The sequence below is a fragment of the Peromyscus leucopus genome, chromosome 2, assembly GCF_004664715.2.
Source record: "Peromyscus leucopus breed LL Stock chromosome 2, UCI_PerLeu_2.1, whole genome shotgun sequence".
Taxonomy (NCBI): Eukaryota; Metazoa; Chordata; class Mammalia; order Rodentia; family Cricetidae; genus Peromyscus; species Peromyscus leucopus.
Window position 1 is genome coordinate 34499458 of NC_051064.1, and position 16214 is coordinate 34515671.

The window sequence follows — 16214 nt, forward strand, 5'->3', positions numbered from 1 at the left end:
GAAGAACTTGGTGAGTCAGCTTGGGAGCCAAGCAGGTACAATTTATTTCTGGTTCTACACAGTCTGTCTCTCTGATGGTGAGAGCTGGGAAACTGGAAGCCTGGCTATCTTGAGCTTGGTGGGACCTAGAGATGTAGAGTCAAATTGAGGGGGTAAAGCCAGGAGTCATTTATGGCCCTATTCATCCTCTCAACTTCCCCTGAGGATTGGGGCCAGAAAGAGATGTAGAATTTCCAGGGGATTTGGACACAGGTTGGGTAGTCGAAGAGATGAACTTGGGGCCATTATCTGACCGAATGGAGGAGGGCAAGCAAGAGATGATCTCAGAGAGTAGTGTGTAAACTATAGTGTGGGCCCTCTTATTTGTGGCTGGGAAGGCTACAACCCATTCTGAAAAGATATCTATGAATACTAGTAAATGTTTGTGTCATCCGACTAGCAGAATGTGGTGAAAGCTAACTGCTAGTTTGGGGAAGGTAACTGGACTCTCATTTGGTGAGATGGAAACTGGGGAAGCAAAGGTTGGGATTAGGATTTGTCTTTTGGCTGGTCTCACAGAACGTGGTAAGTCTTTTTAGAAATAGCCCACCAGTGAATAGTGGTAATTAACTGCAGAGAAAGGAGAGAAGAGTTTGATTAGAAGGGTGACTCAGGGAGTATTGGCGAGTTAGGATGTCAGCCATCAGAAAGAGGGTTCTGAGTGCACAAGGTGGTTCTGGAGATGGAGGTTTTTGTCGTCAGAGTAGATGGAGGATGTGACAGGACAGTGTGTTGGGCCATTAGGTCGGTCATGTTATTGAGAAAAGAGATATATCATTTGTCCTTTTCATGTCCACTGCACTGAAGAATGGCTGGGTGGGAGGGAGAACTGCTTGGAGGAGTTCCTGTATTAAAACTCCCTTTTGCCGGGCGGTGGTGGCCCACGCCTTTAATCCCAGCACTCGGAAGGCAGAGCCAGGCGGATCTTTGTGAGTTCGAGGCCAGCCTGGGCTACCAAGTGAGCTCTAGGAAAGGCGCAAAGCTATGCAGAGAAACCCTGTCTCAAAAACAAAAACAACAACAACAACAACAAAAACCAAAACCAAAACCAAAAAAAAAACTCTCTTTTAATACAGGAACTCCTTGAAGTTTTAATAATCGGTGTTCCATTTTGGGTTAGGAAGCCCCTTTCTCTCTGGAATAACATGTTGAAGTATATTTAGCGTCAATGAATATATTGACTCTAAGGTTGCAAGCAGGTGTGAGAGCCAGGGTAAAAGCGATTAGTTCTGCCTGTTGGAAGTTGTATGCCAGGTTAGGGATTTGATTTCTAGTATGTGTGGGCTTGTGGATGTAGTTGGATCCCCTAGAAGTATAGCATATTGTGCTGTGTAAGGGGCTTGTTTTGGGGTACTATCATTTATAAATAAGTTGGGGACCTTTTACAGGTGGTAATGAAAATATGGACAAAAGGCTTAGAGGAGAAATCATGTGTCTCAGAGCAAGAGTGAAGGAGCTCTGAGGGCATGGAGGGTTACTGGGGATGTGTGTTTTGGGCTTGAGAAGTGAGCATGACTCATATACAAGGTTAGAATCTAATAAGTAAGCATGGAAAAGCTGTACCCTGGTTTGGGGGTGATTAGGAAAGTGTGGTGGCTGATTAAGTCCTTGAGTGGATGTAGTGAGCATGTGTAGGGGCTGTGAAGTAAGATTTTGTTTGCCTCAGGGACAGGCAGTACCACCATGGCCATGGTCTGGAGGGAGGATGGCCAGTCTCTTGTGACCATGTCTAGCTGTTTGGAGAATAGGCCGTGGGACAATATATGTTCTTCCTTGTCTGCAGAGTGTTGCAAAGGCTTGTCCTTGGTTAGCATTTAAAAAGAGATAGAAGTCCTTGTTTGGATCTGGAAGTGCTAGTGTAGAGGTGAAGGAAAGAGTAGATTTTATTGGTTTTACGGGAGAAAGGATGGATTGAGGGGGGAAGAGTGGCTCCTCTAGGAGTCTCTTAGTGGCTTCATTAAGAGGCTGAGCAGCAAGGGAGAGTTTGGGAATCCATATTTGAAAAAATTATAAAAGCCTAATAATGTAAATAGTCTGCCTTTGGTTCGTGCAATGGGTAGACAAGGAGTTCCTCTATCTTGGTTTGGGGTGTAGTTCTCCCTTCTAGTGAGACTGAGAGGCCCAGATAGGTGGTCAATGGTTGGCATATCTGGGTCTTGTCTCTGGAGACTGTATAGGTCCAGGAGGCAAGAGAGTTAAGGTGTCTTAGTTAAGGTCTCTATTGCTGCAACAAAATACCATGACGAAACAGCAGGTTGGGAGGAAAGGGTTTATTTGACTTCCACATTGCTATTCATCATTGAAGGTAGTCAGGACAGGAACTCAAACAGGACAGGAACCTGGAGACAAGAGCTGATGTAGAAGCCATGGAGGAGTACTATTTACTGGCTTGCTCAGCCAGCTTTCTTATAGAACACAGGATTACCAGCCCAGGGGTGGCCCTGCCCACAATGGGCTGGGCATTCCTCCATCAATCAGTAATTAAGAAAATACCTTATAGCAGGATCATATGGAGACATTTTCTCAACTGAGGTTCCCTGCTTTCAGATAACTGTAGTTTGTGTGTCAAGTTAACATAGGACTGGTCAGCATAGAAGGCTCATGGAGTGTTGGAGATTGGTCTGTGTGAGGAAGAGCTGCATAAGAGATCATCTACCTCCTGGAGAAGGAGACTAGAGGGTAAATCTAGTTTGGTGAGGTCCTTTTGTGAGGCCAGCTGTCTTGAAATTCCTGAGGGCAAAACTGTCCAGGTGAGTGTGTATGTAGTGCTGGGTAAGTGTGTGTATAGTACTGGGTGTGTAGTATATTCAGGAACTTCCAGATGAAGGCACACAGGGGTTGAGAGGATGTATGTAGAGGGATAGTAAAGAAAGCACCTTTTTAGGAGGCAGAGGCAGGCAGATCTTTGTGAGATCGAAGCCAGCCTAGTCCACAAAGTGTGTTCCAGGACAGCCAGGGCTGTTACACAGAAAAACCCTGTCTCAAAAAAAAAAAAAAAAAAAACCCAAACAAACAAAAAAGAAAGCATTTTTAAAGTCAAAGACAGAAAATAAATCAGTAGAGAGGGGATGGGAGAAAGGAGTGTGTTAGGTTTAGAGACCACAGGAAGGTGGGAACAGTGGCCTGGTTGATTTTTCAGAGGTCCTGACCTTTGGACTTTTGACACTTAGTGGCCAGGGTAGGAGTCCAAGGAGGGGGAAGTGTAGAGGGTGTGGATGAAGGTTGGGCAGTAGGGAGATTGTTCCTGGAGGGGGTATGTGTGGGGGTATTGTAGGGAGGAAGTTCATCAGCAGGATCAAAGGCCAGGGAACTGAAGTGGGGATTGGATTTGGGTCCAGACTTCTGGTGACAGAGAAGAACTAGGGGGCAGAACAGGAATTGCAGAGAGAAGAATGAAGTGAAGGGTTGACAAAGCCTTGGGCATATAGTCAACATTCTATTGCTGTGAAGAGACACCATGACCATGGCAACTCTTAGAAAGCATTTAACTGGGGCTTGCTTACAGTTCCAGAGATTTAATCTGTTATTGCCATGACGGGGAGCATGGCAGCATGAAGGCAGACCTGGTGCTGGAGAAGTTTAGAATTCTACATCTAGATCTGTAGGCAGCAGGAAGAGAGAGAGAGAGCCAGTGGGCCTAGCTTGGGCTTTTGAAACCCCAGGGCCTACCCCCAGTGACACACTCCAACAAGGGTACACCTCCTCCAACAAGGCCTTACCTAGTCCCTGTCAAGTAGCACTACTCCCTAAGGTCAAAGCATTCAGATACATAGCCTATGGGGGCCATTCCTATTCAAACCACCACATAGGGTACCTTGGACCACTTGCCATTTCATTTGAGAAAGTTGTCTAGGTCTGTAAGAATGCCAAAATTGAAAGTTCTGAACTGGGGCCAGCAAAAGGCCATTATCAAGGAAGTACACAACCAGATTTGAGTGGAGAATTTAATGAGTTTGGTGGAGCTCTCTGAGATGGAGATTTTTAAGATTACTTTGGAGACAAGCCAAGAGAGAGTCTTTTGGGATAGATAATTTAGAGCCCATTTTGGAAATTTGGTTTAAATTTGAAATGACAAACAGAGCTGGTTGAGAGCCTTATCTAGCTGCCTGGGGGATCCTCCAGGTTTAGAGAAAAGATGAAAATGAAACTGAGGGGGCATCCCCATATTCTTAAGACTAGTGATGGGAGTGGATGTCACAGAGGTAATTATATGTGGGAGGTCCCTGGAACCTCCGTACTTTGTGATCTGGAGGGGTGAGAAGCTCCTGGACCTTCTGGAGTCTGGTCAGGGTGCTGAGTCAGCCCCAGCGGTTGCCTTGTCCTGTAGATTTTGGGTGTGTGGATGGCAGTGGTCAAAGGATGAAAGGCCTCTCAGCCTGGAGATCGGAGTCCAGGAGGAAGAGGTCAGAAGAAGATGGATGGGAAGGATCTGGAGGAGAGCAGAGGACTGTGATCAGGCAGGGTTTATGTAGAGTACCAATAAAGTCCCAAGAGAGGTTCTGTCCACAGAGACGCAGAGGATACAGAGACCAGAGATTCTAGGTTGAGCTGAGCGGTGGTGGTGTACGTCTTTAATCCCAGCACTGGGGAGGCAGAGGCAGATGGATCTCTGTGAGTTCCAGGACAGCCAGGGCTCCACAGAGAAACCCTGTCTCAAAAAAAAACCAGAGAGAGAGAGAGAGAGAGAGAGAGAGAGAGAGAGAGAGAGAGAGAGAGAGAGAGAGAGAGAGAGAGATGCCAGGTTGAAACTGGTGGCTGTTTAACCTCTGTCGTGAGCTCTGAGGTGTCTGTACTTGGGAAGGAATTACCCCTTCGAGGGAGGAAGGAGGGCTTCCTGCTCAGAGGATCCTTAAAGGGTCCTGGGTTTTGGCATCGGGTGTAAGAAAAATGAGGCAGGGAATCAGATAAACTCCTCTCAGCAGACTGCTTTATTGGAATAGTGAGGGGCCTCAGTCTTTCCTTGGGTTGTATGCATTTAGAGAAGCTAGGGTATGTGAATTGTGTGTGTGTGTGTGTGTGTGTGTGTGTGTGTGTGTGTTGTTTATTTATTTGTTTGTTTGTTTGAGACAGGGTCTCACTATACCTCTGGCTGCCCTAGAACTCGCTCTGTAGACCAGGCTGGCCTCTAAACAGAGGTCTACCTGCCTCTGTCTCCCTAATACTGGGATTAAAGGTGTGGCTCACCAATCCTGGTTTGCTAAACAATTCTTTATAGCTCGGAGCTATTGCCAAACACAGCCTGACACAATTCCTCATGACCTGAGGCTATTACCCAACTTTGTTAAAATATTTAGTTATTTCTTTTTCTGAAACATTGAGATTAATTATGTCCTGTTCTCATGGACCTTATAAACTAGTTCAGCCTAGTTATTGAGGCGTGAAGGAAGAACGTTCTTTAAGTAGGAACTTGCATTTTATAGTATCTGCAGACTTCAAAATTTTGTTTAAACTTAAACTATCCCTAAATAGAGAGGGATCACCATGCTTCATTTATTCTGCACATACAGTTTTTTTTTTTTCTTTAATGCCTGAAGGCCAGAAAAGACTAAGAAGCTTAGAGATGTGACTGCCTCATAAAGTTAAGTAGTTTTAGGGCATTGTATGCTTTAGAAATTTGTTTTAATTCTGACCATAATAGCTTCATTTGTTTTTATGTTTCCTTCTTTTATTAAGATTTATAGGGACTGGAGAGATGGCTCAGAGGTTAAGAGCACTGGCTGCTCTTCCAGAGGTCCTGAGTTCAATTCCCAGCACCCACATGGTGGCTCATAATCATTTGTAATGAGATCTGGTGCCCTCTTCTATATACATAACAAATAAATAAATAAATCTTAAAAAAAAAAAAAAAAAAGATTTATAAAAATAAATAATATGTTAAAATAGTTGAGTACTCCCAGATAAAAATTAAGATTTCTATGTACCTCATCTTCAGGATTCACTACTACAGGTATAATGTCTCTCACCTGATGTACTTATGGGCAGAAAGGTTTTAAACTTTGGGTTTGTTCAGATTTTGGAACACTTGCATATATTATGAGCCCTCTTGAAGAAAGGGTTCAAGTACAAACACAAAGTTGACTTATATTTTATATACCTTGTGATCCTAGCCTGCTAATTTTATTGATTTTTTTAAAAAGATTTTATGTTTATTATATGTGTATGAGTGTTTGCCTGCATGTATGTGCACTACATGTGTGCTTGGTGCCCTTGGAGGCCAGAAGAGGGCATCAAATCCCCCAGAACTCCAGATGCTTGTGAGCCTTGGGATGTGAGTGCTGAGAAGCAAATTTAGGACTTTTGCAAGAGCAGCAAGTGCTCTTAATGCTGAGCATCTATCGGATATTCGTAGAACATTTTGGGCAGTTCTATTAAATGCATTTGAAGTGAAGCTAATTCATATCTTGCTGTCTTTTCTTTAGACTTCATATGTTTTAATTTCTCGGTCCATAGGCTTACTTGGTGTAGTTTTTTGCTTATTCATTTTTCCTCATTTTTGTCCCCACTTCTTTCTTATCTCCTTGCCTCATCTGTCACTCCCGCACTTCCTTCCTCATACTTCTCTACTCTCTGCTTATTAATTTTAAATCTTAAGTTGCTCTCACACAACCCTTCTGGCTACCCTTGGAGATCAGTTTCCTAATGTTACTTTGTGGCCATAATTCGGATGTGTGGTGTAAAGGCTCAGCTTTAGGTACTCAGGCTGTCTTAGTTCTTTTGTGGCCTTTGGGAACATTGTCCAGGGGGCTTTCCTTAAGGCTTAAGGAACTGTCTCCTATCCTTCAACAGTGAGCTTCATCTGGGTCCTTGTGAAATACATTTATCTCTAGCTCCTCAAGGCTGAGCTCTTTCAGGCCCAACATGGCTGTGCTTTGCTTTGCCTACCTTAGGTTTGTGATCCGTGGAATTCACTTGGACTTTTTTCCCCCCTCTCTATTACTACTACTACTTTATTATTATAAATAATAATTATTATCACAGCTTTATTATTATTATTATTTATTATTATTATTACTTGTATGTGTGTTTATATGGTGATACATCATGTGTCACAGTAACACATGCTCAGAGGACAAATTTGTGAAGTCAGTTCTCTACTTCCACCTTTATGTGGATTCTAGGGATCCAGCTCAGTATTGGGAATTGAACTGGGCCATCTGGACAAGCAGCCAGTGCTCTTAACTGTTAACCACTTCCCCAGCCCCTGTATCTTGAGGATTTTTTTTTTTTTTTTTTTTTTTTTTTGGTTTTTTTTCGAGACAGGGTTTCTCTGTGTAGCTTTGCGCCTTTCCTGGAACTCACTTGGTAGCCCAGGCTGGCCTCGAACTCACAGGGATCCGCCTGCCTCTGCCTCCCGAGTGCTGGGATTAAAGGCGTGCGCCACCACCGCCCGGCGTATCTTGAGGATTTTAAAAGCCCTCTTCTTTTTAAAAAAAAACACTGTAAAAATTTATATGTGTGTGTGTGTGTGTGTGTGTGTGTGTGTGTGTGTGTGTGTGTTTATGTGCACTGCATGTTTGCTAGTGCCTTGTGAGACCATTGGAGCACTGGAATTGGAGTGACAGGCAATTGGAGGGCCTCCTGATGTGGGTACTGAGAACTTAAATCTGCTCTTCTGTAAGAACAGTGATTGTTTTTAACCACTGAGCCATCTTTCCAGCACTCCTTGCTCCTGGACAGCATCCTTCTTGTTATGTGATAAGGTTTGAATTGAAATGTCCTATGGAGGTTCATGTGTCTAAACACTTGGTCCCCAGCTGCTGGTGCTGCTTTGGGGCTGAGTTGGTGGATGTTAGGCCAAGGGGATTATAGCCTGGCCCTGTGTCCGGGCCCAGTATCCTCTCTGCTTCCTGGTCCACCAAGATGTGAATAAGCTGCATGACAAGCTCTACTGCCACGAACCAACCTGCTCTGGATGTCATCATTCCCTTCCCACCATAATGGAATGCGCCTTCTGGACCCCTGAGCTCAAATAAAGCTCTCTTCCTTTCAGGTGTATCTGTCAGATATATTGTCATAAAGAAGGTAGTTAATATACTAAGGCACATTTCCTATAAATGTCCTCTTATTCAATAGGCTGAATGTCTTCATATATTTGGTATCTGTTAACTTTCTTAAAAGTAAGTTTGAAGGTCTTTTGATATTGATACCTCAGATAGTCTCCTTCAAAATTTTATAAGTTATTGGATTATGTTTTCCAGTTCTCACTAAAAGAATGAAAAAAAACCCTAGGTTTAATTTTTTTCAGTGATTATTCAAAAGGCAATAAACAGTTTGTACATGGTTGAGATGGAGATGTAGGAAGGCAGCTTCAGAAATGATGTCCACCCTGTGTATCTGTCTGCTCGAAGACCGCCTTGCTAAGGAAGATACCTGAAGGATTCCTGCTTCTGTCCTAGTTGATTTCACTAACATTGCTTGATGTTGACAGCACAGGTCTATTATGTAATCTCTACCTCTTGTGATGCCAGTGTGGCGGCTCAGATAACACTGGGGTTTGTTTCTAGCCCGGGTTTCTCTGACCTGCCCCACAGGCATTCTCTAGCATGATGGTGCTATTTGCAGCTGCCCTGCAAAAAGCTCACTGAAGTGGCGCTTCCACTTCTGTGTTAACTTCACTGCCAGTTCACTTAGCTCTGTGGCAGGCACATCAGTGCACCGTAGGGTGGATGCTAATTTTGAGAGTATGAGGAATGCTATTTAAAGTACTAGATTCTGGGTCATAAGAGCTGGATTGGTATTTAGTGGCATTTAGCTTGTTCTTCTTCAGTCTTTTCAAGTAGAAAAAGGCAATGCATCTTTACAAAGTCTTTAACAGTGTTGTTTATATAAAATGAGATTACACACACACACACACACACACACACACACACACACACACACACATCATAGTGAAATTATTGTAAATTTGTTTTGTACTGTGTTCCTGTGTTCTTTTCATAGAATTCACCTTAGATTAGACTGCATTCTAGGGCTAGCTTTCATTTAAGATAAGACATTCATCTTAACATTGGAGTTTATTATAGATTTTAGAATTTTGTATTTGCTTATATTCATTGTACAAACAGTTGATTTCATGATGACATTTCCATCCCCCTCCTCCCCCACTGGTCCTTTCTTCTTCCCAAATAGTCCCCTTTCACTTTAATATCTTACTTTGTTTTATTGAGTTTTCCACATCTGAGAAGAACGAAGTTTTCTTTTTGAATCTGGCTTATCTGACTTAACATTTTGATCTCCTGTTCCATTCATTTATCTGCCCATGACACAAGTTTTTCTTTGTGTTTGCATAAAAGTCTCTTGTATAGGAATACATTTTCTTTACCCATTTGTGTATTGCTGGACACAACAACTAAACTAATTCTGAACACCATGACTTGGCTGTTGTGACTGGTGTTGCATGAACGTGAGTGTGCATAACTTTTATGTGCTGACCTAAATGTTCAGTCTCAAACATGCTGGGTCATATGGTCAATCTGAGTTTTCTGAGGAACCTCTGCACTGATCTCCATAGTGCCTCTGGCACTGCACATTCCCACCCACAGTTTATGAGGGTTGTTTTTCTTCCCACATCTCTGCCAGCGTTTGTTGACTTCTTTTTTTTTTTTTTTTTTTTCTTTATTTTGGGGGGGAGGTTTTGAGACAGGGTTTCTCTGTGTAGCTTTGCTCCTTTCCTGGAACTTGCTTTGTAGACCAGGCGGGCCTCGAACTCACAGAGATACGCCTGCCTCTGCCTCCAGAGTGCTGGGATTAAAGGCGTGCGCCACTACCGCCCAGCTGTTTGTTGGCTTCTTGATGTTAGCTATCTGAATGGGTACAACTTTGATGTCTAGTTTTGCTCTTTCCTAAGCTATCAGACGCTGTTTCAGAAAGTCTTCGCCTATGCCTGTATCTAGAAGTATTTCCCTGGTTTTCTTTTAGTAGTTTTTCATTTCAGGTGTTTCGTTAAAGTCTTTTATGCATTTTGTGTTGATTGTTATAGAGTGAAGGATAGCATCTAGTTTCATTCTTCTCCATGTGGGTACAAAGTTGTCTTGGCCCCATTTATTGAAGAGGCTGTCTTTTCTCCGACATAAGCCTTTGACACGGCTGCTGAAGTGTGTGTTCGTGTCTGCATTGTCTGCTCTTCTCTGTTGGTGCACATGACTGTGTTTGTGCCACTGCCACTCTGGCTTTGCTCCTGTGGCTCTGCAGAATTCATTGAAATCAGGTGTTGTGATACTCCCAGCACTGTTCTTCTGCAGACTTGAAAAGTTACCAAAATCAACTCAATATTTGCCATTGGTGTCTCTATGTTTAGCACTTAACTATCTCATTCAGTCACACAGGAAATCTAATTATTAAATCCTTAGAAGGAATATATTCACATAGTTATCAATGTGTAGTTATATTAAGATATAGTCTGTAACTGTGTGACTGCATTTCTTCTAAAATAAAAAGCAAATGGATATTTATATTAAGATACAGAATGTATCTTAATCCTTTTATTCTTGAGGTGAAAAGGAATCATAGGAACTTGGATTTGAGTGCTGTTTTTCTTGCTGGCTCTATGACATTGCATATTTTAATATCTCTTCCGGTCCCTGTAGTCTGACCTTTTTTGTCAGGACTGCTAGCTCCTCAATAATGACTCGGAGACTTATTATTAACTATAGAACCTTGGCTGATCACTTAGGCTTGCTATTAACTAGCTCTTATAACTTAAATTACCCCCCACCTTTTTTGTTAATCAGTCTACTTTTTGTCTCATGACTTTATTACCTTTACTCTGTAGTGCCCAGGCTGCTTCCTCTCCCTCTGGCTGGCCACTCCCTCCTTCTTCTTCCTAGCATTCTGTGTGCCTGAAAATCCTGCCTAGCTATTGGCCATTTTTATTAAGCCAATCGGAATGACACATCTTCACAGTGTACAAAAAGATGATTTACAACTTGAGAACATTGCACATTTCAGTGAGACTGTTTAGGGATGGGGGAGTTAAAGTGTGTAAAACTGTCAGTACTGTGTGTGACATGCCTAATCAAAGGTAAGTGCCTACCCAATGGGCTCATTTGCCCTGAAACAGGAAGAACATTGTGTCTGTTTAATTGAAAAGTAGTAAACTGATCATGAATTTATTTCAGAATGATCTTACATAAGACTGATGTGTTACTAATGATCTGTGGGATGATTCTTCCTTTTTTTCTTTCTTGCTTTGTTTTCACATCCTAGGGCTCCTCGGTTTAAAGGTTTCCAGCAACAGGACAGCCAGGAGCTTTTGCACCACTTGTTGGATGCGGTGAGGACAGAGGAGACAAAGGTCAGATTTCTTAATGTGTGTCACGTGTTCTCTTTAAGGCAAAGATACTAACCTGGAACAATTTCTGTCACTTTAATCTATATTTTTGCCTTTCTTCAGTAAGATTATTTCTTTTATACTTTTGTAGCTCCACTTGTCCTTTTCTTAATGTCCCTCAGCTCTAAAATCAACTCAACATAGCTTAGAGACAGAACTCACTGTGGTCTCTAGCTACTGTCCAGGCTACTCAGGAGGTTGAGTCAGAAGGATTGCTTGGACCCAGGAGTTTATAGTGAGATACCTCTCAAGAAGAAGAGCCAGGTGTGATGCTGCATGCTTTTAATCCCAGCACAAGGGAGGCAGAGGCAAGCAGATCTGAGTAGTGAGATCCTGTCTCGGGAAGATAGGAAGGGGGGGGGAGTAGAAGGGAAGATAGGGAGAGAAGGAAGAAGTGAAGGGAGGGGAAGGGAAGGGAGGGAAGGAAGAAAGGAAGACACAAAAAGAAGGGTAGAAAGGTTGTCTTAAATATTGAGGCCCCGGCATATAAATACAGGAACAAACAACCATCTAGAAAGTAGCCCCTTATCCTCTGTTCTCCTTCCCTCCAGCTTCTTTGGCTCTTAGAGTTTTTTCACTTCCATCAGAAGACAGCAGTGTTTCTTCTCCTGCTGAAAGCCAGCACGGTGCTCACTGTGATCTGCACGCTTCAGTTGTTTATTGGCTTTCCTATGGCATCTGTTTTGTAGAACAGAGAAATCAACTCTTTCTTTGTTGTGCTGAAATAATTTCTAAAAAAAAAAATATAACCCTACCTCTCTTCACTACCATCTTCACAGATGGTGAAATGTATCTTATTGGGGGATCTTATGTAGATAGTATACGATTTATCAGAGAGGGTACAAAATAGTAAAGATGTCAGTTACACAGCACATATTCTACATTGCTGTGCTGCTGTGCTGCTGATGTATTCCCTAAAAGTATACATGTTAGTAACCTAATCATTAAAGTAACGTGATAATGGTACTTGGAAATGGGATCTTTGGGGGTAATTCGAGTTCAATAAGGTGTGAGAATGAAGACGAGGAGGGATCCAAGCCAGCACATTTGTACTTGTTGCACCCTAAGATGCCTCCCACCACCATGTCAAATGCCAGGACCCTCGTAAGATGCTGTTCTCTTTCTACTTTGACTTTTAAAAGATGAGTCTTGCTCTGTAGCCCAGGCTGGCCTTGAACTTGAGGCTAGTTTCATGTATTTTGTCACAGAAGCAGAAAATAGACTAACATTCTATTTTCTCCCTTTCTCGCTTATAGCAGTCATTGATAGGTGTTTATTGCAGTTGGAAGCTTACCTTCAGCTTCAGAATTATTGTCTAAACATACACTATGGGCCAGTCTATTATAGGTAATATAGTATCTTATAGTAATATAGTAAAATACTTCTCATCTCCTCAAAGCAAGCACACTTCCTACTCTATGTAGTAATATGAAAAAAGCAGTCAAGTATCAACAGAGTGCTTCTATGCTTACAATAGGTGTTATTGGGCAAGGTAAGTTCTCCTTTCTCCCTCCTGCACTCATTCCAGGGCCCTACAGAAGCTAAGCAAGCACTCCTAAGAGCCCACTTTCACCAGGCAGTGGCGGCGCGTGCCTTTAATCCCAGCACTCAGGAGGCAGAGGCAGGTGGATCTCTGTGAGTTGGAGGCCAGCCTGGGCTACAGAGTGAGTTCCAGGACAGCCCGAACTGTTACACAGAGAAACCCTGTCTCGAAAAACCAAAAAGGAAAAAAAAAAGCCCACTTTCTTTGAACTGTAATATTGTATTAATGTCCAGATTTTAGTGAAGAGAGGTAGGGCTATATATATATATTTTTTTTAGAAATTATTTCAGCACAACAAAGAAAGAGTTGATTTCTCTGTTCTACAAAACAGTGTGTGCTGTAACCATACCCTTTGCTGACTTCCTTACTCACTCACCAGGTTCAGCCTTTGGATCTTCATACTCCCTTCCTTCTTCAATACTCTTCCGTGTATTTTGATTTGGAACCCGATTACCTTCTGTTAAGATTTTTGTCATGACTTGGTGTGGTGTCACATTCTAGTAATTCCAGCACTCTAGGGGCAAGAGGGTGGAGGGTCGTAAGTTCTGGACAAGCCTAGGCTACATAGTGAGATCCTGTCTCAAAAACCAGCAATAGAAAGAAAGATTGGTATCACTTTCTAACACCTTTCTTGAGTTATGACTTCTTCCTTTGTACTGGATGGAGTTTTGTGAGTACTGTTGAACAAGTTTATTACAGCTTCTAGTGAGAACTTGAGAGGGAAAGCGAAGTTACCTGTTAGATAGGTTCTTCCTTCTGGCTTCCTGGGGATTTGTAGCTATTTTAATGTTATCATTTGAATAAGTTGACGGGTAACTACTACATCATATTATACCTGTTTTTTAAAGATAAATTAAGAAATTTACAATTAAGTTTTGGAGACATTAACATTCTCCCGAGCTAAAATTTTATCACATTTTCTTACAGCTTTATATAGATTTTTTTACTGCAGAAGTATGTTTATTATGTGATAGTCATACGCCATTGCAAATTAATTAATTTTTTTCTATGCATTGTTTTTCTCTGTTGTGCAGTATCATAAAAACTCAGACAGTACGTGTTGCTCTTATTCTGCTGTTTGAGGGCCATAGACAGTTTGACAAAATTAAAATGTCGTGTCTATGGACGTATTTAGCCTCACAAGCGGAACGGCCGTCCTGGTCGGTTACAGTGAGTCTGTAGACAGGAGCTGCATTGTCTTGCCTGGGAATGAACAGATGCTGAGTGTGCTGTTCACACGTGTTACTGCCCTGGCTTTCTTGACGGAAGAAAGGCTGCAGTTATTATGTCTGCCACCAGAATCGTGGAGAAATGACTGAAAACTATTGACCTTTCCTATTGTTTCCTTAAAGACTTTTCTTGTGACAGTAAGGTTGAGGAATATACTACTGCTAACTTGAATGCAATGCTAAAGGAGGCATGTGGTCCAATTATACATGTTTGTGTATGTGCAGACTATATAATTACATTTACTGTAAGTAGTTCTTTTATGGGCAGCCTTTTACCTTCAGATTCATGCTTTCTTTGGTTTTTCTCCCCTTCTAATAGTGCTTTCACTAAGATTAGACTTACTATTTTAAAGATGCATCATTTTAATCCATTGTTGAATAAGATTATGTTAAAGGCAGAATGTCTCAGCTAGCTGCACTCTATCACGTGTGTTTAAGCAGCTCCATTCCTGGCTTTTACTTTTCCTTTAACATGAATGTTTAGGTCATAGTGTGTGTGTGTGCATGCGCGTGTGTGTGCACATGCATGTGTGTGATGAGTTTATTATAGATCCATAGGAGGGAGCGTGAGAGCGAGAGCGCCATGCTGAGTGAGTGAGGCCTGGGAGTCAGCGGTGTTAGCCAGCTGGCCTTTTTCATGCCCCCAGTACTACAGCTTGAATGTAAGGCCTTGGGTTTGTCAGACAAGCACCTACCAAGTGAGTTCCTTCCTCAGCTCTCTCGAGTCAGTTTTTTGACCTTTATTATACTTCATAAAAGTAATTTGGAACCATTTTTTAAAAGAAATACTATGCCTTAAAGCAGGTTTGGTGGTAATCTGTGAAATATTTAGGCTTTTATTCTTTCTTTTCCTTCCCTCCCACCCTTCTCCTAGCATGGTAGATAATTTTCTATTTCTCCTAGAATTAATTTTAAAAATTGCATTTTCTTGGAAAATTACCTACTGTATTTTTCCCCAAGTTTCAAATGTAATTATCTTAGAAAGTATTCTCTGGGGGTTATTTAAATTTTCTTTAACTTTCTTATTGGCTTCTTTTATTTAAGTATGATATTAAGCTTCCTTTTATGATGGTAAGATTAGCTAGTACTTTTATTTATCCTATACCTAAAGAATTAGCTTTGGGTTCATGTAGTATTTCTGTCCAGTTTCTGTTTTCATTTCCTGTGAAGTTTTCCCTTCTACTTTTATTTGGTCTTGGCACCCCCTTCTCTAAATTCATAATTTGACTGCTTAACCCATTTGTTTTTATTGTTTTCAATTTACTGAAATATTTAAGGTATGAAATTTCTTCTGAACATTGGGGAATATCTTAGATTCTGATATGCAGTGTTTTTATTTTCTATTGAAGTATACCGCATACTTTGGCATTTGCTTTTTTACCAGACAATTCTGTGTCATTTTTATAGTAAAAGCCATTTCAGGGTCTGGATAGACTGCTTAGCATTTAAGAACACTGGCTATTCTTGCAGGGCCAAAGTTGGGTTCCCAGCTCTCATACTGGGGTGTTCACAAGGAGCTATAACTCCAGTCCCAGGGGATCCAATGCTCTCTTCTGGATTCCTTGGAAACCTGCAAATACACATGCACCTTACATACAGGCACATCTAAATAAATAATAAATCTTTTTTAAAGTCTATTTCAGGCAGTAGTGTTGGGTTTTAGGGTGTGTGTGTGTGTCTGTCTGTCTGTCTGTCTGTTCCCATGTGGGAGTGCATGTATGTTTCTGCTTGGAGGCCCAAAGTTGACTTTGGTATTTTCTTTAATAGTTCCTCACGCTGTATGTTGAGGCAGTGTCTCTTACTGAACCCAGAAGTCATCCTCTCAGCTAGTCTAGCTAACCCTAAGGAGATGCTGAACTAACTAGGTTACTTGCTGTTGTAACTGGTAAAAATGCTTTAAATCCTCAGAACCTAAACAAAGTTGACACTCATCTATGAAAATTTGGCATTAGAGAGGTTTTAGACCTTTTTCTTTTGTTTTGTTTCTGAATTTGTTTTAGAAGCAGGCTATTACTCTGTAGTCCAGACTGGCTATATCTCACAATCCTGCCCCTCCCTCCAAATGCTGAGATAA

At 41.8% G+C, this 16214-nt stretch overlaps 1 protein-coding gene across 2 annotated transcripts in view; it reads left to right on the top strand.

Annotated features, from left to right (window-relative positions):
- The window catches only part of Usp45 (ubiquitin specific peptidase 45), a 61991-nt gene that overhangs the window by 27151 nt on the left and 18626 nt on the right, over positions 1-16214 (top strand). For both annotated transcript variants that reach the window (XM_028878005.2, XM_028878006.2), the window contains exon 9: positions 11245-11332. In XM_028878005.2, the coding sequence (XP_028733838.1) occupies positions 11245-11332 (88 nt within the window). The remainder of the gene's footprint in view (positions 1-11244; positions 11333-16214) is intronic.